The sequence below is a fragment of the Bidens hawaiensis genome, unplaced genomic scaffold (genome assembly GCF_021521415.1).
Source record: "Bidens hawaiensis isolate Kalapana, Puna unplaced genomic scaffold, B.hawaiensis_p1.1 tig00009014_1, whole genome shotgun sequence".
Lineage (NCBI taxonomy): Eukaryota > Viridiplantae > Streptophyta > Magnoliopsida > Asterales > Asteraceae > Bidens > Bidens hawaiensis.
In genome coordinates, this window is record NW_027491657.1 from 216,858 (window position 1) to 238,978 (window position 22,121).

Genomic DNA, 22,121 nt, shown 5'->3' on the forward strand with positions numbered 1-22,121 from the left:
GGTGATAAGTTGAATCATAGCTATCATACTCATCTACGTAAGATGGAATCCGCATGTCCATACGAGGACGAGGACGCAACCTCCGTACTTCACCAAACTCCTGCTCCGGCTGCTTCCTGTAACGGATTTGACTTCCTCTTACTGGAGGAGAAAGAGATCTCCGAGAAGATTCTTCATAAGTCAAAGCGCGAGCATGGAAACGTTCGTTGCGCACTCTACACTCATATTCGGCTGCCAAACTTTCTTGTTGTATGCGGAGCCATTCCTCCGAAGATAGTGGTCCTCTAGATCTGGAATTATGTTGATGAGACCTCGCCAGATCAGAGTCGCCTGAATCATCTTCTGGATCCAAACTGACCAATTTCGGTGGGTTTCTCTCATAATTCATCCGAGATCACCTAGATTGGAACCCTCCGGTGCTGTAACATGTCCCGTATCTGTGGGAGTAGGACCGGCTGGTGCTGTAACATGCTCTAAGGTAAAACCTCCAGGAGTTATGTCAGCGATTCGTGAACCAGGAACTGTAACACGCTTAAAGGTACGACCACCCTGTGTTGGTGGTTCGTGAACCTGGAGCCGTGATACGTGCGAAAACACTTGAAGCAAAACCTTCGGGTATTTCCGTGTTAGTAACACGTGAATTAGGTGCAGGAGTTCCCGTTGGCCCTTCAGGAAGTTTACTCATACTTAAACGAATCAAAAAACCAACGACAACTTGTGTTGTTCTAACACCAAAACGGATGGTGCCAATGACGAAACACGGATACGTTCCCCTATTCGGGTCCTGATCCAATGAGTCCACAGGGTAGGATATGATAACAAATAACACATTATGAGTATAACTTCCCAAAGTCCAATGACCGGAACCTGCAAACACAGACACCGTGAGTCTCGTTACGGGAAGGACAAGAGGGGGGGGGGGGTCTTTCCGTAACCACCCTCCGGTGTAAGAATCAGTACAGTTCTTAAGAGAGAAAGTACTTAAGTAAATAGAGCAAGTACAGAGAGAGTATATGTTAGTAAATGTGAATGAGTGAATGAATACCTCATGCAGGTTGACAAGGTATTTATAGCCGAAGGATGTAGGAAGGTGATTGGGCCAGCTGTCCTCTTCTAGAAGATCTCAGTAACCATCTGGACGCGTGTTCCTTTGTGATAGGTTGAGCTATACGTCCTATGTGCATGGGTATAACAACCTAGACACGCGTCCCCTTATGATAGGACGGATCACACCCTGGCCATGTGCACGGTTATAACAACCTGGCCAGGTGTCTTTCGTTCATTGGTTGGCGAGTCACGTATTCTTTAAGTAACAATCGTGATTATTCTTCTAGGAGATAGTTAGTTATCTACAGCTGGCCTGTTGGCATTGCCTTCCGGTCATTTTGGCGGACAAATGTCCTGTCCCGCGGATGACTTCTAAGGGTGCCTAGATGCTTCTGTGTGTGATGCAAGGATTTTCTTCCTCTACCATGTTGTGCGGTGATCCATATGCTCCGCGGGTGGTATATGAGGGGTTCCTCTCTTACCCGCGAGTGTTAATTAAGGGTATTTGGGTCTTTTTGGTACCCTACTTCTATACCAACCTAACGTGCAATGTGCGAATTTAAGTTTTGTTTAAGCTGGAATGAGTTAGTTTCATGTCGAATCTTGAACACGTTTAGTTAAATAGGCCGTGGTTGTGTCAACCAATCTATTTGCGGGTTGATTTGTTTAACCCATTTATTTTTCGATATTTAAAAAAGTGTTCATGTAATAACTTAATCTATCTGGTATGCCAAAATTGAAAGTTTAAAAATAAGCTGGTATACATATTCATAACCACGTTAATAAAAAGTTATGATCACATATGTAAATTTAGAGTTTTAGTATGTAAAAAAAATTTGTCGTGTTTGTGTCAACATGCGAATACACTAGTCGTGTTAGGGTTCATGTGTTTGCAATGATTCTTAAATTCAAATAAGATTTGAACATTCGATCCATCAATCCATGGACATCATGAACATGACACGTAAAAAATGTCAGCTTGTACCCTTTTACAACAATATATATATTAAATGCCTCCCATACCTATTCCTATCTCTTCAACTTTTGTCTTATCTTTTGCTCCTTGTTTTAGCCTTCCTCCTCCTTTCTAAACTCCTATACATACATCTTCCCTCCATTCTTATAAAATATCATATAACTTGTTACAAGATTCATTTCATTCACCCTTTCTTTTCAAGGGTTTCAACTCTTTTGCATCATCAATCAAATGATCAAATTAAAGTTTATGTTCTGAATAGCATAAAGTCGCCTCTCTAGATGATCTTAACACGGGTTTTCAAAACTAGCATCAAGTAATGGCAAAATCAGGCTCTCAAGAATGGGGCTTCATCTTTTAGACTATCACAAGACCATGGAGACTCCGGCCCGTGTAGAAAATGGGTACCGGTACCACGGGCCAAGGCACCACCCTGGCCCGAAGTCATCTCTAGCTTGGCTTGATTTAAGAGTTTTCTACATTAGGATTAGCAAATGTGACCTCAACAACGAATCAATCCCCGAGTATCTCACACTTAACCATGTGCCACTTAATCGTGACACGTTACTAGAAGTTAACGGTGCTAGAACTAGCATATACTCGGATGGCGTAACAACCCTTTTAAGGAGAGACCGTATAGACAAAAAGTCCGAGGAAGTTACGTTTGTTACGACCGATAGTCTTAGGACAACGGGGAGTGTGAATTTTGAGGTTTTTGATAACGATGTTCTTTTAGTTTCGGGTACGTTTGATTTGTGTCATAGCAATGGATTTCATGGTGAATGTTCAAACGGGTACGTTTCGAAATGGAGAATGGAGTGCGAGACGGATATGGTTGTTGGTAACGGGTTTTTGAAAGGGAAGCATAATATGGGGCTTGAGATGGAACCGCCTTCGATTGAGGTTTGTTCGGCTGGTAGTTTTGTGGGTGACCCGATAATATTGACGAAGACGTTACAGCTTAGTTGTAGAAAGAAGCAAGCGAAGAAGGGGGTTCTTAAAGCTATACCCGAAAATGAAACAATGGCCAACGGAGAAGGTTCATCTTCTAGCATTGTTTTGAAGGTATGTGATTGTTGTGTTTTGATTATTTTGAGTAATGTTTCTATTTTATGATCAGTATGGTTTAGGATGCTCTAGTGTTTTGGTAACATGTTGGTAGATTTTCCTACCTTTTTTAAGGTTTAACAATTGATAAATGAGTTAAAACTATTACATTTAATACATAGCGTAAACATAAATAACTAACAAGGAATCTTTAAAAAATATCGTTAAAGTTTGAAATGAGCAAATTACTAAATCTAGCTCTTTTTAAACGGAAATTCTATTTTTGATGGGTAGCGGCGTAGCTTGTTGCTCGCTTATCCATTATCTAGATGTAACTCGGTTTGTGTTTTATATAAAAGTATCATTAATATAAAAAAAATGGGTATTGTTAAATCTTAGGAATTAACAATCCTGAGTTTAAGACTTGAAATTAAACAAATCAAAAAAATTAGCGTGTGAATTAATAAATTCTGGTATTTGCGTTTAACACGATAAGATTTATTTCCCAACTATAATTTTAAAGGTAGTGAAAACTGTCTACGGTCATGCCCCGGTGTGGACTTCGTTCATCTTTTGTGGCCTAGAAATGTCACAAGAGTATATGTTAAGTTGGTTTTCTAGGGTACGAGAGTGGGGCCCACAAAGAAAATGGTACTTTTGTCCCATGAAAAATTGTTTTGCCTTTTTGGGAAAAAGACAAGTGCTTCACATTTAACTATGTTCTGTAACCTTATCTTGATGAGGGTCAGGGCCAGAACAGCATGGCTGCTGGCACCTTTTTCCAAAGTGAGTCGCCACGCTTCAATAATACATGCATCTACTTCGTTCGTTCTATAGAAGTCGTAAATAGGATGTGAAAACATTGAAAAAACTAATAATATATTTATTTAAGTGATGGGTTAGTGGTGTGTTGAAAATGACAAAATCTTTAAACTTTTTAGATTGAAAAAGTTTGAGAGATATTGAATTCAAGTCTCATAGACAACAAAAGTTAAAAGAAATTCGTTATTTAAAACATAATAATATATTTATTTATATATGGTGCATTACAATTTACAAGGGTGTTTGAGTAAACTTCTAAACCTTACTTATTTGCTTGTTAAAAAACAAAAGGTGTTTGATAAAGCTAATCCAAAATTTTCAAATTAGAGCACTTCAAAAATGGTTTTTGTTTTTTCAAAAAGCAAATAAACAAATAAGCAAATTTAAAAGTAAATAAGTCGTAATAGAGAAAGTATGGGCATATAGTGGTTACTTTTATTTTAATTAAAATGATTTGTCACACATCCTTTATCTCTGCTTTTAAATTATCCTTTTTAGAGCATTCTCATCCTATTTTATACCTTAAATTCAAAATTACCTTAAAGCATACTATATTTTCTTTCTCATTTTCAATTAAATAATATTTTTATACCTGTATCATTACTATTTTCATTTCCTTCACTCACAACAAAAAAAATATATATATATATTAAAAAAATTGTAGGGTGTGAACAGCTTTTCAAATATGTAGAAAAATCATTACGTTTTCTAAAATATAAAAACCATTCACTCACAACATATTTAATCACTCTCTAAATTATATAAACACCTCTTATAGGGGTTGGATGAGAATGTTCATAGAACAATACTTGAATCGTAACTATAATTTGATAAGGCAAATATATAATCGATATGTATTTTAAGACATAAATAAGTTTACATATTCAGGGGGTGTTTGCGAATTGGGATTCCTTATTTTGCACTTATGATTTATAACTTATTAAAAAATTAACAAAAAATGTTTGGGTTTGCTTAATATGTAAGAAGACAATTTCCATAAGTCACGAGGTTGTAACTTATGACTTTTCCATATGTTATAAAGAGGGACAAATAAGGAATCCAAAACACCCCTTTAGAATGATACGTTGAGCTAATAAAGTTTTTGAAAATTAAAAACCATGATGGCTAACCCAGTTGATTATGATATTAAAGATAAGAACTAGACTTTCTTTGGGAGGTCGCCAGTTAGAATTTGAGCCAAAACGGGGTTATCTTGTCTGCGTTGCGCTAGAAGGTTTCAACTCTTCTGGTGGTGCGACTGGTGTGAAGTGCCATTAGGGGAGAAGGTTCCTTTAAGGACGTGGGGAGGACCCGAGAACCAGGGGATATGCTCTTCGGGAGAAACTCTCTGGGTGTTTCAAACCGGGCTAGGCCACAAACTGACTTGCGACCATCCAGTCATACCGTAGGCAGTTTCCGTTCTAAGAAAAAAAATTAAAATATTTAACTAATGAATTATATACATACACATTGACTAATTTTGATTGTGTTGAATCAAATGGTTATGTTTTTTATAATGACATATATTTTGTTGTAATGACCTTGAAGGACCAAGGTTACCCTCTCTACAAGCCGGAACCCGAGCACCATCATCTATACCCTAGGATGGAATATGTCGAAAACGAAGATGGGGAATTATCATGGTTCAATGCTGGTGTGAGAGTGGGTGTGGGGATCGGTTTAAGTGTTTGCCTCGGGGTTGGGATTGGTGTCGGGCTACTAGCCCGAACCTACCATCGTACAACTAGAAACTTCACAAGGCGGCTTCTTTAATTTGGTTTTTCCAACTCCCCCCATAGATAACACAAGTGTGTGCAGGTGTGCATACACTTAAGAAGGTTTTGAGTGAAAGAAGACGTGCTCTACAACGATTGGTCTTCTGGTCATAGATTAGTTACTAACAGGGTTGGTGTCGTCTTCATGTAAATAACTATGATCTTTCATGGTTCTTAGTTGTTTCGGTGTATGTCTTCGGTCACCCACTTTGTTTTTATTTTTGTCACCAAAAGGTTAATAGGAATTAGGTTTGGTGATGGAAGTCTGTTTTGTGTTTGATCCTTTGAGGATTATCAAAATAATATAAATTGTCCAAGATTTGGATTTGGCTCAGATTGTTTTAATTTTTGGTTTTGAATCTATTTGTTTCACATAGAATGATCTTATCATAAATAAGAAAAGTATATCGTTCATATTAAAGGATTATTTGAAAACCGTTTCAATTAAATAAAATACGTTGTATTTATTTTGTGTAATATAAGATGATTAAGCGCATACCAGTAAGGTTGGAAAATTTTAAAAACAAAAATAGCAGTCCAACAGGTTATTCAAAAAAAGTTTCATTGCCAGGAATCGAACCTGGGTCTCCTGGGTGAAAGCCAGATATCCTAACAGCTGGACGACAATGGATTGATGAATGAACATCATCTATTGCTTTTTATATCTTAAATCAAATGCAGTAAATTGTTTCATACCTAGCTTGTATTGTATTTCAGCAGAACCAGAGCAGCGGCGCCCGCTTTGGTTTATGATGAACATGACAGCCTCTTTAATATGGTTTGCTTTTTGTTTGATTTGGTTAATTTCATATTTTGTGATTTATTTTAATTTGTCTACTGTTTACTCTTTTAGTTTTATTGGTAAAGAAGTTTTGAATTTGAAAAAAAAAAGGTTTTCAAGTTATTCTTTTAGTTTTATTTAGGTGAGTTTCTAAAATCTCTTTCTATTTACTTATTGAGGTTGTGTGTACACTCACAAACTATTTAAGTAATTAGAGAATGTTAACTAATAAATAGTAATATAAAACAATGCCTATTTGAGTAACGTGGTTTATGGGCGGGAGCATTTTGTGTCCCTAAAAGTCAAAATGACACGTTAGTGTCCTTGTGGTTTAAAATGGGTGCAATTTGGAGTTCCTCCTACTAACATCAGTCCAACGGAAAACTGAAACGACTATACGACTATCATGACCATTTGATAGTTTTGAAATATTCAATTAGCATCTTCCATTTCCATCACCTCCACCTCTATCTCCATCACCACCACCACAAGTCGCCGCCACCCACCACCATTCTGATATCCCAAAATCAACATTTTCCTCCACCCAACGATTTTGTGAATCTCACATCATTTTCATCTACATTTCTATAACCTAAATGAACCGTTTCAATATATAATTTAACTAGATCCACCAACGTTGAAGGTTCTGTTTCTCCACAAGAATTTTTTTTAACTCTATCGGAGGTTTATTTCCAGAATTTTCTTTGTTTTCTATAGTCACCTTCGTTCATATCCTTGATTACATCAATAAAATCTAAAGTATGACAAGACTATTATTGAGATATTTTATCAAACATCATGTATGTAATACAAAAAATGCCTAAAATCTATCATCTTTACACTAAATGTGATACCCTAAGAGTTGCATATATAATCTGTTACGTATAGACAAGGATGAAAATTATGAACATAGCAATATCTAACCCTAACTGTCTTTAAGTTTGTAAAATTGTAATTCGAGATCCAAAAATGAGAAGTAATGAATTACTGGGCTAGATATGGATTATGTTGGAGAGTCGATATTTAGAGGTGTGAAGGATGGTGGGGCTTCATCGGCGAGTTAGATCCGGTGATAATTTATATGCATCTCTGATTGAATGATATGTGACAACGTTGATAGCTGCCACCACCACAACAACAACTGCTTTCGTGCTACTGGCCGTCACAACCTCCCCTACCTGAAAACACCATCATCCGCCGCTTTATATTCTTCTCTCCTTTTCCTCTCTCTAAAAAACCGGTTATGAATTATATTCGGTTCAGTGGCTGTGGACAGTGACTCAGTGGGTGGGGTGGTGAAAGACAGTGACACAATGGGTGTGGTTATGGTGGCTGCAAGCAAGCGTGAAGTAGAATGCATTGTAAACCTCAAGGACACAAATTTTTGATTGGGCAAAAGTATGTGGATACAAATGATGAATCAGATATTATAGAGGTAAAAAGTCGGTTTTCCTTATGAAACTAACACCGTCTAGTAACAGATAAGAATGACATGTTTTGAAACCACGGGGACGCAAACGTATCAATTTGACTTTTAGGGGCACAACGTGCGCCCACTCACAAACCACCGGGACATAATAGGTATCGTCACTATATTAAAGTATGAATGTGTAACAAGTGGCGGATCTAGAGCATAAATTCATGGGTGGCGCAAATTTTTTTGAACGTACTACGAAAAAACGCAATAATAATAAAGATAAACATGTATCTAACATATTTTTCCTTTTCGACATTTGAAAGCTTGAAATCGAAGCATTACATAATCTTCTGTTACTTTATCATTAGGCTATGTGTTGTAGTTGAAATACATCAATTAATTCATCCTATCACATTGTGCCACATGCCGCTGACTAGATCTAATCCTTCACTTCTACCCATTCGCGCCCCTGTTCACTTGAGCTAGTTGTGTTAAGTTATTCGTTAGCATCCCCAATCCATTCGTTCCTCTTCCATTCATGGCAGCTAGGCGCCACATGGCTCACGGTCGTAGTAAATGTTGTAGCACCACCGAAGTCTCGGTCCGCTCTCTAGCTTTCTATTATTCTCTAACTTTTAGTGTGAGATTCACTCTTTTATTTCACTCACTAAAGTATGTCCATTCTCTGCACATAATATATATATGTAAAGGATAATATACAATAATCTCTTATCGTACATTACGTACACGACACCATCAACCCTAGATTACAAAAAACACGTAGTGACAAATTTGTAAATTATTTCAAATCGTTTCCATCCTAATTAACCGTTGCATCAATTCAACTGTCGTCACCAGCGTCATTTGCAGACACACACTTCAATTGATTTGAAATGAAATACGCCATTTGCAGAACCCTAGTTGCAGACGTTCCATATTTTGTTCTTATGATCGAATCGATGATCAAATTGACGATCGATTGATAATTGTTTGATGATTACGAGATTATATGAAGTGATTTCAGTGTTCAATTTCATGTTACTGGTGTTTAATTTTAGATACGAACTTCTGAACTTTTAAAGTTGTTCATTTAAATGTCTGAACGTATAAGTGTTTTTGGACTTTTTTGTTACTTTAGAAGTTCCGAACTTCTTTGAACGTATTAGAACATTTAAAGACGTTCATTTTTGGTCAGAACGTTTAAAGATGTTCTTTTTTGTTAGAACTTCTTTGAACGTCTAAAGATGTTCAGTTTTGTTTCAGAACGTTTAAAGATGTTCTTTTTTGGTCAGAACTTCGTTGAACGTATTAGAACGTTTAAAGATGTTCAGTTTTTTTTTTCAGAACGTTTAAACGTAATAATTTGAACCCTAATCAGAGCTCGATTGAGTGCATTATTTATGAAATTACATAATCGATTGATGAATCTAAATACTTCTACACATCAATTCGATTGATTAAATCATCATTTTTATAAATTTTGAAGATTTCTTGATGTTCAATGACGTTCGATTTTGATTTGGTTTTTGACTTTAGAGATTTCATATTTTAAGCTATGAATAGAGTTTAGAAATTAGGTTAGATTGAGCGACGAGTTCCGAATTTGGATTAGAGTCGATTTGTAATCGACGAATTATTTTTGCAAACTGCTGTTGGGAAATTTACGAAATTGCCACCGCATGTTTTTTAATCTAACACTCTCGATGGTCGCGTACGTAATGTACGATAAGCTATTATTGTACGTTAACCCACCCATATATATATATATATATATATATATGTATAGGATTAAGATCATGTGAGAACTATTTAAAAATTGAGAACTATTTGGACCACAAAAAAAAATTCAAAAATACAAAAAATCATAAAACAAAAATAAAAAAAGTAAAAACCAAAAGTCTTATTTATCATCTTGGTTTCATTAAAAATAAAAACAAAAATAAAAATAAAAAAAATTCCCAGTTTAGCTAAATTATACATATATGCATAATATGTACATATATGTACATACATGTTTTCTTATAGACACATATCTACAGTTTAAGTTAGACGATAATGTACATATGTGTATATTATGTAACTAGAGATTAAATAAAATTATACACATGCGTATAACAAGATTTTTTTTTTGTTTTAGTGGTCCAAAATGGTTCTCAAAGTTCTCAATTTTCAAAGAGTTCTCTTAGGATCCTCACCTATAATATATATATATATATATACAGTAGTAGAAGCCCGCACGATGCAGCGGTAACGACAATTTTTGAACGGGACATTCGTTTTATGTTAGTTTATCAATCCACTCGTAATATACTATATAGAACATTTGTTGGTTTTCTTATTCTTAGCTTCAATGTAGGCGTAAAATACCAGTTGCGAAACAAAAAATGAACAACTTTATAAACCGATTTAAGATAAACGGTGTGAAACCAAATTGAATTGCCGCTTTCTAATCAGTTTGAGATCTCTTTTTTTTGAAACCAGTTAAGTCCAAACCCAAATTACATGGCAGGAACTTCAAAATCAGCTAAAAGCCTAGGATATTGTTTATGGTATCTAAGTCCTAATATGACAGCTCTAACATGTGAATTACAATAAACAAAAGTGTATTACTTAAAAAGATCACGCCTAAAAGTGCATCACAAATACTCTTAAATAATCAGCTTACTTATTTTTGGATAAAAACCGATAGCATTTGTCAAGGATGGTGCATCCAGAGAAATGATGATATAAAGCGTAGATCCTCTGCAAACCTTGATCTGTTTTGTTTAACTTTTTTAACTGGAATAAAGAATTCAAAAAAATAAATGTAAAGTATAACACAAAAAATAACTTCAACTTGCATTCATATTCTGCATCATGCACCATCTATGGTTACTGCCAATAATAAAACAAATTGATTTATACTCCCAGAAGTAAATGCATACATTTTTATCAAGAAGATACAAGGCATGCCGGTTTCTACTCTTTATTGTAGATTTAGTCTAGTTTTAATACTTTTTGGGCCCAACCTATGAATGCCCATACTAACTTTTAATGGGTCTTCAATATATTCATTCATTTATGTTCAGTTATGTTCATGTGAACCGTACATTTATAAATGTCACACCCCAACCTACGGCGGAAATGCCGGGACGAACTGATTGCTCACAGCTTTTCAAAGATTACTATCATGCAACATTATTTAAGTGACAATATCTATTTAATTCGATTTAATCATTCAAATAATTCAAGTACAAAATACAACTTCTTAAACAAACAACAATTACAAATTAAATTCTTGATTAATTATTTTCTAACTTAAATTCTTCACTAAGTCTTCACCAACCTGCATTAAATTCCTACGATAATCTGCATATGCGTATAAAATAGAATTTTGTCAACACATGTTGAGTGAGTAACACACCAGTTTAGTTGTACATATAGTATATATAACAAAATACGTAGCTGCAACAAGTCATATGAGAATAACAAATTAACCAAATGAGCAAGTATAACTGAGTTTCGAGAAGCACAAAGGCTATACGACTGGCGCATGATCATACTATTATGAGATTATGTTGGACCTCTCCGAATGCGGTTCACGTAAAGCATGTAAGCACATAAACAAGTAAGGTATAAGTTGTTAACACATAAGGCAATAGTTGCAGTTTTGAGTATAAGTATATATGAGAAATATAAGTTTTACGCATATGTCCCCAAAACAATATGAAAACGAGTAAAAAGAGGGGAATGAGGTACTCACCTCAATAGACGAACACAAGTGAATAGATAACAATAAGAATGACGCGGATCACGCGCGTTGACGATAAGGCCTAATAAGGAAAATAGAATGTGGATACGCTAAGTTAATGAACTAGATCGGATAAGCGAGTTCGATAAATTATAAAGCTATTAAGTCATATAATATTTTATTTTATAAAAGATATTGTATGAAAAATTATTAGTTGTTATGAATCCGTTTAAAAGTATATTATAATATATAATATAATATAATATTATATAAAAACATTATATGAATAAAATACATCTTTAAACATTATTAGTTCGTTAAAGTATATATAAAGTTTGCCTTATATATATATATTATATCAATAATATTTAATTTATTTGATATTAACACGGACGAAAGATGAGGAAAACACAAGTTCAATAGTCGCTTTTAATAAAATAATTTTATTTATTCATTATTATTACTATTATACATATTTAAATGATTTAAAAGAAAATTAACAAAAATAATCTAAAAACTCGGGGTGGCAGGGGGTCGAACCCGCGACCTCCGCCCCCAGAGTTCAAAGCTTAACCAACTGGGCTACATATGATATGCAAACAAAACTAGTTCTGATTTATTATATACAAACACAGACAATAACAGATTTGATATGAACCCTACCGAATTCAATTGACCAAATCCGTTATTGTTAATCAATTAAGCCTTAGGGCTTTTGATCAGAACGGAATCGAGATAATGACTGTATAATTTAATTACCTTAAATCGATGCTAACAGGCTTTAATTGAACAGAGCAGTGCGACGAGATGGTTACGAACGAACAGACAAGAGGCTGCTATATATCAATTAAGGTTGGGGGATTTGTAGGCGACGTCTAAGGGGTTGTAGATGTGTGTTTAATTGCGTTATGATCAACGATCTATATAGGTTTGCAAATTAGGGTTTATTACGTGAATAATAAGTTAAGGCCCACTTTCTGGATCCTTCTAAACGTAACTGAATGAGGGATTAGGGTCGGCTCCATGCGAATTAGGGTTTAGGAACACCTAATTAAACTTTGGTTGATGGATTTGGGCTCAAGAACCAGTTAGGGTTTATAATTACTCAATTCGGGTTCGGGTTGGGTTTGGATCCAAGTATAAACGGGTTAGAAGACTAAAATGGATAATAATATCACTGATTTTCATCTATGGTCCCTATACTTGAGGTTGGAATCATATCTAGCTAGAACTTGAAGTTTAGGGTGTGCTTTGGATATAAACGATAGTCGGTAATATCGTAAATCAAAAACTAGAAAAAAAATCCTGGTTATTACAGTCTCCCCTACTTTAGGGAATTTCGTCCCGAAATCAAGAGATACTATAGCAACAACAATAAATAATAAATATACATAATACAGAACTTTAGATAGTTGAAGTAACACTTCAAATGAAAATCCGATAAGGGCACTTATATATAGGATATACCAGCGGCGTATCCACCATGTCCTTATCATCTTTACATTCGTACCGTTATCTCAACTACTTCCAGTTCTTTATTATGACACACAACTATTCGAATCATGATTTCCATGCGAGGACTTTGGTAATTACGTATGCATCCATAATTACTTAGATCGTCGGATGGTCCGTGTAAGGCCCCATTCCCGGTAACCCTACTTTAGCGTCGGATTTACTCATAAACACAGTTCTTACAAATCAGAGTTAATTAAAACTTTCGCGGAAACTTTATCTTAAAGCATTCGTTACAAAACATTAAATCTTTTCTTTGATACCATAGCACAAAACATTATGTTTAAAACATTATTTCTTTCATCTTCAGATGTCAGCCATTCAATCCATGCCATGTGTCATCCTCATGCTAGCTCCTCAAACATAATCACCTACGTGCATACTAAAAGTCAGCTACGCTGAGCGAGTTCTAGTTAATCAAACCACATACAATACATACACATATCCTACATACATACATATCCGAAGATACATATCCATACTTAACCATTACCTTACTACCATTCATACATACATACGTACAATCACTAATCCTAGTATACCGAGAGTACATTCATAGTCCGCCATCTATACCTATACTCGAGGTCGTGAACACGTAAAATGTCCGTAGTCCTTACCTATGTTCACCAGTTATGGTACGTGCAAGGTCCGTAGTCCTCCGTACCATCCCATATTGACAACACGTACAAGGTCCTCAGTCATTCCCTATGTTGCAACCTAAACCATAGCACGTACGAAGTCCGCAGTCCTCCCCTATGATACCACAACACAAATATAGCACGTATAAGGTCCACAGTCCTTTCCTGTGCTGACGCCTATCTACAATACGTATAAGGTCCGCAGTCCTTATCTACGTTGACGCCTATCTACAATACGTATAAGGTCCGCAGTCCTTATCTACGTTGACGCCTGTCTACAATACGTATAAGGTCCGCAGTCCTTATCTACGTTGACGCCTGTCTACAATACGTATAAGGTCCGCAGTTCTTATCTACGTTGACGTCTATCATCTATAACACGTATAAGGTCCTCCGTCCCTATCTACGTTCACATCTATCATTTATATCACGTATAAGGCCCGCATTCCTTAACCACGCCATCACCTGCCAAGTCTAGGTCCAACAGAAGTTAGAGGGATTCGCCATCCTAACTTACTACGTCGGACGTAGAACTCAAATACCATTTCTGTACCTATACACACATACTTCACATATACAATAATTACATTGTAGCATAAGAACACTCTAGGCGTTCTTCACATAATTCATTTAACAGTCATACCCCTTGTCGATACGTGCAATATCCGAAGATCGTTCACGCCCCGACAAGTGTTCATTTATAATGTTTATACATCATCCATATATTACATATAACACTCATATCTTTATTTATAACCTGACAGTACGCGCAATATTCGAAGATCGTTCACGTACTTTCAACATAACATACATACATCATTCATACATCATATATATCAATCATATCTTTAGCTACCACCTGGCGGTACATGCAATATCCGAAGATCGTTCACGCACCGTCAAACAATCATCATACATAAATCATACAAGGCATACACTTAGCACTTAAGGTAAGTGTATTAACTATCACATCGAGTATGCACACAGCCCCGAAAACATAACAAGGAAGTGGGGCTAGAAACTCACCTGAATCCTGCTACGTTCACCGATAGTAGTTAATCCTTTCTTTAGCTGGCATGACTAACTGTATAACGATTACACGTATCAATTAACTATTACTATCCATATCACGTTTCTAGTCTATTTACAACCCTCAACGAACGGGGGTCCGGCGGCAGCCCCTAGCAGGGTCCAAGGGCAGAGCTCCTGGCTGGGGTTAAGCTGCCAGGTCAGCTTGGAAAAATTTTATTTCTATTAACTGTCGTAACACATTTTCCATTAGAATTTTGAATTATTTTCTAATTCTCTAACTCCTTCGCCCTAACGAATTAAGCCTAATTCGTTAGCTAATTCGTTACTTTCATAATCTAGTTCGTTAACTGATTCGTCATTTGATCATTATCTGATTCGTCATTCTAGTTCGTTATCAGAACAAGCCCTGATTCGTTACTTTATTCTTAACGAATTGGAGTAACGAATCACCTGATTCGTTATATGGTTTGTTGTCTAGTTCGTTATTTGGGCATAACGAATGGGTAGTTAACGAATTAAGGGCTGATTCGTTATCAAGTCACACGAATGAGTCCCATTCGTTATGACCGGGTAACGAATCATCAACAGTTCTTATCCAGACTTTGACTCAAGGGTCAAAGTCAAAATCGTCAAGAACAATAACAGTCAACAGACCTCAGACATGCGATTAAACCCCCGATTCTTAACGAAATAACATGATTTTGGTATCATTGAACTCGCAATCACATCGCCTACAAACCCTAGGTGTCCAATCAGCCACACGTTCGTGTTTAAAGGGTGCGATTTGTGCATCTTTGTTATGGGTTCTATAGGTTAACAATTAACCTAGCAAATGCTAATGAATTTCAGTAGGATTTACTTTGTTGGATTCGTTTTTACCATAGGCATATAGATCTAAGATTTCCTAGATGAATCTGATCCTAAATAAACGATTTCAGATTATAAACGTACCTCAAACGAGTCGAACTACGAACACGAGCTGGTCTTTGATGTAGGTTCGGTTCGTCACAACGTTCTAGCACCAACAAGCTCAGGTTTTCACCTTCGGATTTCGGATCGGGTTTAAGGATGGTGTTCGTGTGTGTTTTTCAAGGTGTAGGCTATGGTGTAGAGATAAAATGGAAAGGATTAGGGTTTATGGGTATTTATACTCCCTTAAGCCCATGGACCTAAGGACCATCTTTCCTTTTTGGTCCACCTTTAATTCTATTAACCAAGCCCGCTACTTCTTAAGCATTATTATTGTTATTATTATTATTAGTATTATTATTATTATTATTATTTTTATTCCACTAACTCAATAATTCACCCGACGCAAATCTTATATTAAATATTATTCTAGAATTTTCGGGATGTTACAGTCCACATGAATCGTCCCATTGTGAAGGTCATAAAACGTTTAAGTAAAACATGATTATTTAGGAAACAAAATTTTTAAGGAGTGTTAATTAAAAAAAACACCAATAAAACAATTCCAAAAGTTACAGTGGATTTTACAAAAGCAAAGATTTTTTTAAGGCATCGCAAAAATACAAGTATTTAAGATTGAAGAAGAGATAGCTTATAAATATTTAAGGTTAATGAAGGTAAGGAAATAAGACAGGAGTAGGCTTTAATAAACAATCATTTAAACAAAAGGGGCTTTATAAATAGTTCAAATGGGGAAACAATTCAATCCATAAAGAGGCGATACAATACGTAATTAAGTTAAAGACAAGATAAATTAAGATAGATAAAGAAATCAGTGAAAGTCTTCGGGGTTCTTGAGTAGCTTAATTGACGTGACGTGGAGCACTGCAGTAGTAGGAGCAGTTGAGGTAAATTGATTAGGCATTGCTTGGAAAACTGGGGCTTGTACAGTTTGAAAGAAGGTTGTTTGGTAGAAATATATCGGGTAAACTTAAGCTTGTGGTTGCGAGGTTTGGTAGTGTTGGGTTAAGTAAGGTTGACCTTGATTGATGGGAGGAGCTTGAGGGACATGAGATTGATGGGTTTGAGACTGGTAAGCATGGGTCAAGTAGTATGGTGTAGTCTTAGTTTGGGCTTGATGGGCATGGATAAGTTGAGGGCACATATTACGAAGATGGTTTGGGTTTCCATAATGGTAGCAAGCATGGGTATTAGGAACACCGGGTTAAGCAAGAGGGGTAGGTTGTTGTGGAACAACTTGTGCAGTAGGCGGGACACGGCATGTGTTAGCAATATGGCCGTAACGGTTACATTGGATGCAGCGACGACATAGGGATTTAACCGAGTGATGACAGTTACAAATGGAGCATGAAGGAAAATGACCGAGGTAAGGTTTCTTGTTTGAGGAGACTTGCGGGTGGGTAGGATTTGTTGCACCAAAGTTCTTACGTTTCTTGTTGTGAGGATGAGTGGAGCTAGATGGTTTGTAGCCACCAGTACAGGAATTAATGGGAAAATTTGAATCGGTTGCATTGATGTTTTGAATCTGCGTCATTATCCTAGGGATCGCAACACTATCTCTTTGGCGATACAGGCAGCCATACGATGGTCATGAGAATCAAACGATTGATGTCGAGGATAACGTTGGTTTCTTAAATGAGACATTTTATAGGGACCAAAAATGAGGATTTATAAGATGAAGGATAAATTGAGGAAATCATAAGAATAGTAAAATTTTTAAACATGGAGATAACTTATAATAATGTTGCGTTAAGAAGTAAGGGGATTTGCGCCATAAGATTAAATGTGAAATATTATAAGATAGGGGGGTACATAGCATAAATAATTGTTATATAATGTAGTCAATAAGATTAATGTGTGATGACTACATGAGGAGTTAAGTCAGTTTAAAATTTAGATTATAAGTTTACAATAAACAAACGAAATGTAAATTGTGGATGTTGGCATCCCATGAACTTTCCATGGCAATTTGAATGGCCTAACAAAACTAACGAGTAAAAAAGAACTGAGTTGGACAGCCCATGATCGTTGCATGGCAATTTGTTCGCCCCAACTAATTAACGAATTAACAATGCAATGAAGTTTGTCGGCCCAATGAGCGTTACACGGCGTTTTAACCGACCAAACTAAATAACGAACTATCGAAATAAATATGGGTAGTCAGAGTATCTTGTGAACCACCACGTTTGATTACTCCAACAAAAATACGAAAACAAGTTAAGAAATGGATAGTAGGAGTGCCCATGGGTTCCATGGATTTTTCACCCAACTAAACAATTAAATAACGAAACACAATAATCGGGAAAACCGAGTTTAGCCACGTATCACCGTGAATTCGGTTTAGGGGTGCAACCACTATTGTGGTCACGGTTGACATCCTAGGGTGTCGGTCATATGGCATTTGTGGGTCTCACTCGGGTCCATAGGGTTGAGTACTGTGGTCAGGTTATCACCCAGGCAAGGAATAATGTCTTACCTTTGGTTCTTAGAACCGTTTTGCCAATGCCCAACTCACAGTTTCTCTTCCCCTTTAAATTATTGTAGGGACATGCCACATAACCTAGCCCTAAGATGTACGAGCAAAAACAACAGGTGGGAATTCTTAAGGAATTTCCCGAAAATAAAAGCAATCTACTTTACGAAAAGTTTTCTTTGAATTTTGAGGCATAGCCTCGGAGTTTGTGTGTGCGCGCATAACAATACAATATTTAATCATTAATTATCTAAGAAAGCTGTAAACAATTTAATTTGAACACATAAGGTAAACAGATAGGCACGTATAGGGGTCCTAAACATGCGTCTAAGGCAATTTATAATGATCTATCTTAAGCCTTCGGCTTTGATACCAATCTGTCATATCCCAACCTACGGTGGAAATGCCGGGGTGAACTGATTGCTCACAGCTTTTCAAAGGTTACTATCATGCAACATTATTTAAGTGACCATATCTATTTAATTCGATTTAATCATTCAAATAATTCAAGTATAAAATACAATTTCTTAAACAAACAACAATTACAAATTAAATTATTGATTAATTATTTTCTAACTTAAATTCTTCACTAAGTCTTCACCAACCAGCATTAAATTCCTACGATAACCTGCATATGCGTATAAAATAGAATTTTGTCAACACATGTTGAGTGAGTAACACACCAGTTTAGTTGTACATATAGTATATATAACAAAATACGTAGCTGCAACAAGTCATATGAGAATAACAAATTAACCAAATGAGCAAGTATAACTGAGATGTCGAGAAGCACAAAGGCTATATGACTAGCGTATGATCATACTATTCTGAGATTATGTTGGACCTCCCCGAATGCGGTTCACGTAAAGCATGTAAGCACATAAACAAGTAAGGTATAAGTTGTTAACACATAAGACAATAGTTGCAATTTTGAGCATAAGTATATATGAGAAATATAAGTTTTACGCATATGTCCCCAAAATAGTATGAAAACGAGTAAAAAGAGGGGAATGTGGTACTCACCTCAACAGACGAACACAAGTGAATAGATAACAATAAGAATGACGAAAGCGGATCACGCGCGTTGACGATAAGGCCTAATAAGGAAAATAGAATGTGGATACGCTAAGTTAATGAACTAGATCGGATAAGGGAGTTCGATAAATTATAAAGCTATTAAGTCATATAATATTTTATTTTATATAAAGATATTGTATGAAAAATTATTAGTTGTTATAAATCCATTTAAAAGTATATTATAATATTTAATATAATATAATATTATATAAAAACATTATATGAATAAAATACATCTTTAAACATTATTAGTTCGTTAAAGTATATATAAAGTTTGCCTTATATATATATATGTATATATATATATATATATTAAATCAATAATATTTAATTTATGTGATATTAACACGGACTAAAGATGAGTAAAACACAAGTTCAAGAGTCGGTTTTAATAAAATAATTTTATTTATTCATTATTATTACTATTATACATATTTAAATGATTTAAAAGAAAATTAACAAAAATAATCTAAAAACTCGGGGTGGCAAGGGGTCGAACCCGCGACCTCCGCCCCCACAGTTCAAAGCTTAACCAACTGGGCTACATATGATATGAAAACAAAACTAGTTCTGATTTATTATATACAAACACATACGCTAACAGATTTGATATGAACCCTACCGAATTCAGTTGACCAAATCCGTTATTGTTAATCAATTAAGCCTTAGGGCTTTTGATCAGAACGAAATCGAGATCATGACTGTATAATTTAATTACCTTAAATCGATGCTAACAGGCTTTAATTGAACAGAGCAGTGCGACGAGATGGTTACGAACGAACAGACAAGAGGCTGCTATATATCAATTAAGGTTGGGGGATTTGTAGGCGACGTCTAAGGGGTTGTAGATGTGTGTTTAATTGCGTTATGATCAAAGATTTATATAGGTTTGCAAATTAGGGTTTATTACGTGAATAATAAGTTAAGGCCCACTTTCTAGATCCTTCTAAACGTAATTGAATGAGGGATTAGGGTCGGCTAGATGCGAATTAGGGTTTAGGAACACCTAATTAAACTTTGGTTGATGGATTTGGGCTCAAGAACCAGTTAGGGTTTATAATTACTCAATTCGGGTTCGGGTTGGGTTTGGATCCAAGTATAAACGGGTTAGAAGACTAAAATGGATAATAATATCACTGATTTTTATATATGGTCTCTATACTTGAGGTTGGAATCATATCTAGCTAGAACTTGAAGTTTAGGGTGTGCTTTGGATATAAACGATAGTCGGTATAATATCGTAAATCAAAAACTAGAAAAAAAATCCGGTTTATTACCATAAAAACTAACGAACCATCATAAACAAACAAAAACACGAATCTTACCTGTATCTTTTACTTGAAGAGTGATTTTCCACTATAATGGAAGACTTTTGATCCCTCAAGGGACCATTCACTAGTCACTAAACATCCAGCTTTGGTGGTGCCAAGTTGCTCTTTATCGACATAGTCCCATAATGCCTGGAAAATTACATCATAAGTTCAAAGTGTAATTAAACGAGCCAAGACACTGGTGAACTACTTGAGATCAGCTCACTTATGGCTCGAATCAAAATGATCTCTAAGGAGCTCAAGCTTAAAAATATGATAAAATAACTGTATAATATATATTATCTTACGTTTAAAAGTTATAATTTAAAATATAAAAAACTACTTACAAGCTAAGCTCAAGCTTTTGAAATAGAGTTCGAAATAAGACAAGCTCGAGCCCGTGCTCAAGTATATTAACAAATCAAGTTAGACAAGCTCGATGAATTTTTTTGTGCAATCAAAAGGTCAAGGAGTAATAACCTCACATATCGATTTAGGTAACTTGGCTCGTCCAAGATTTTAAACTCATGCATTAGTATTATGAAAAAAACATTATTGAAGTAATATTTAGTATGGTATTTTCTAATATGATCTTCCTTATCTCATACGCATTGTATAAACTTAACCTTATTTAAAGTGCATGACACAGTCTTAAAAAGAAATGCCACAATCTGCAAATCAAGATTAAAAAAAGTTACCCATTTGTAATTTATCAATTTGTATAATTTTTTGAACATATTATATATTCGAGTTCGATCTCGTAGTGGCAACAAAAACTATCACTTAAACAGCTTTCAAAAGCTATGGGTATATAAAAAACATTAGTAGAAGCATTATGCCAAAATTAAAAAAAGTTTTCATTATAAACTAAGTGTTTCACCTGTAAGCCTAAAAACCTCACAAAAACCAAAAGTGTAAAAATAAACCGACATATTTAAACATGCAGAAATGAGCAGGTCGGGGTTGAGCTACAACTATATAAACTGAATTCTATTTGTATTCAACCAAAGACGCACCCTACCACAACTGTATAAATATCTTTTGTCACAATTAATCAACAACATAATTATATATTGAACAAGTTCTTAGCAAAATTAACGAGATTGAATCAAGAAGATATAACACTAACATGACGAAGCAAAATAATATTCAGCACGCTAATTGTTTAGAAGTACAAATACACGAGAAAAATATAAGAATTTTTTTAAAAAATATATATTGTATGTGAACATGTAGACCTTACCAAGCCGGGCCTGAGCTCAAAAATTCAATGTTCTAAATTCGAACCAAGCCAACTCGGTTTAAAAACCGAACCAAGCCCAAGCTGGCCCTGATCGGCTCGGATCAGGTAATGAACATCCCTACTATGAAACATGTTACATATAAGAAATAAACAAATAAACTAAAACCAAACTAATACAAAACTAAAAGACGGTAACCGAAACTAAAAGCTAATAAATCTAGATCGAACCAAAACAAAATTTAAGGTTTTAACATTTTTTTTCTCTTTTTTGTTTCATATAAGAAATCTTTTGATCTTTTTTTTGATGTTGA

General features: G+C 35.3%; 1 protein-coding gene and 1 non-coding gene across 2 annotated transcripts; one reads left to right on the top strand and one right to left on the bottom strand.

Moving 5' to 3' along the window:
- The first annotated feature begins 1,680 nt into the window (after positions 1-1,680).
- On the top strand, positions 1,681-5,823 carry LOC143530731 (uncharacterized protein At1g01500-like). The gene is made up of 2 exons (XM_077026189.1): positions 1,681-3,088; positions 5,441-5,823. The coding sequence occupies exons 1-2, from the start codon at positions 2,366-2,368 to the stop codon at positions 5,663-5,665; spliced, it is 948 nt and encodes a 315-aa protein (XP_076882304.1). The 5' UTR covers positions 1,681-2,365; the 3' UTR covers positions 5,666-5,823.
- A 403-nt stretch (positions 5,824-6,226) lies between these two features.
- On the bottom strand, positions 6,227-6,298 carry TRNAE-UUC (transfer RNA glutamic acid (anticodon UUC)). The gene has a single exon. It is a non-coding gene; the product is annotated as a tRNA-Glu (tRNA).
- Between the last annotated feature and the right edge of the window lie 15,823 nt (positions 6,299-22,121).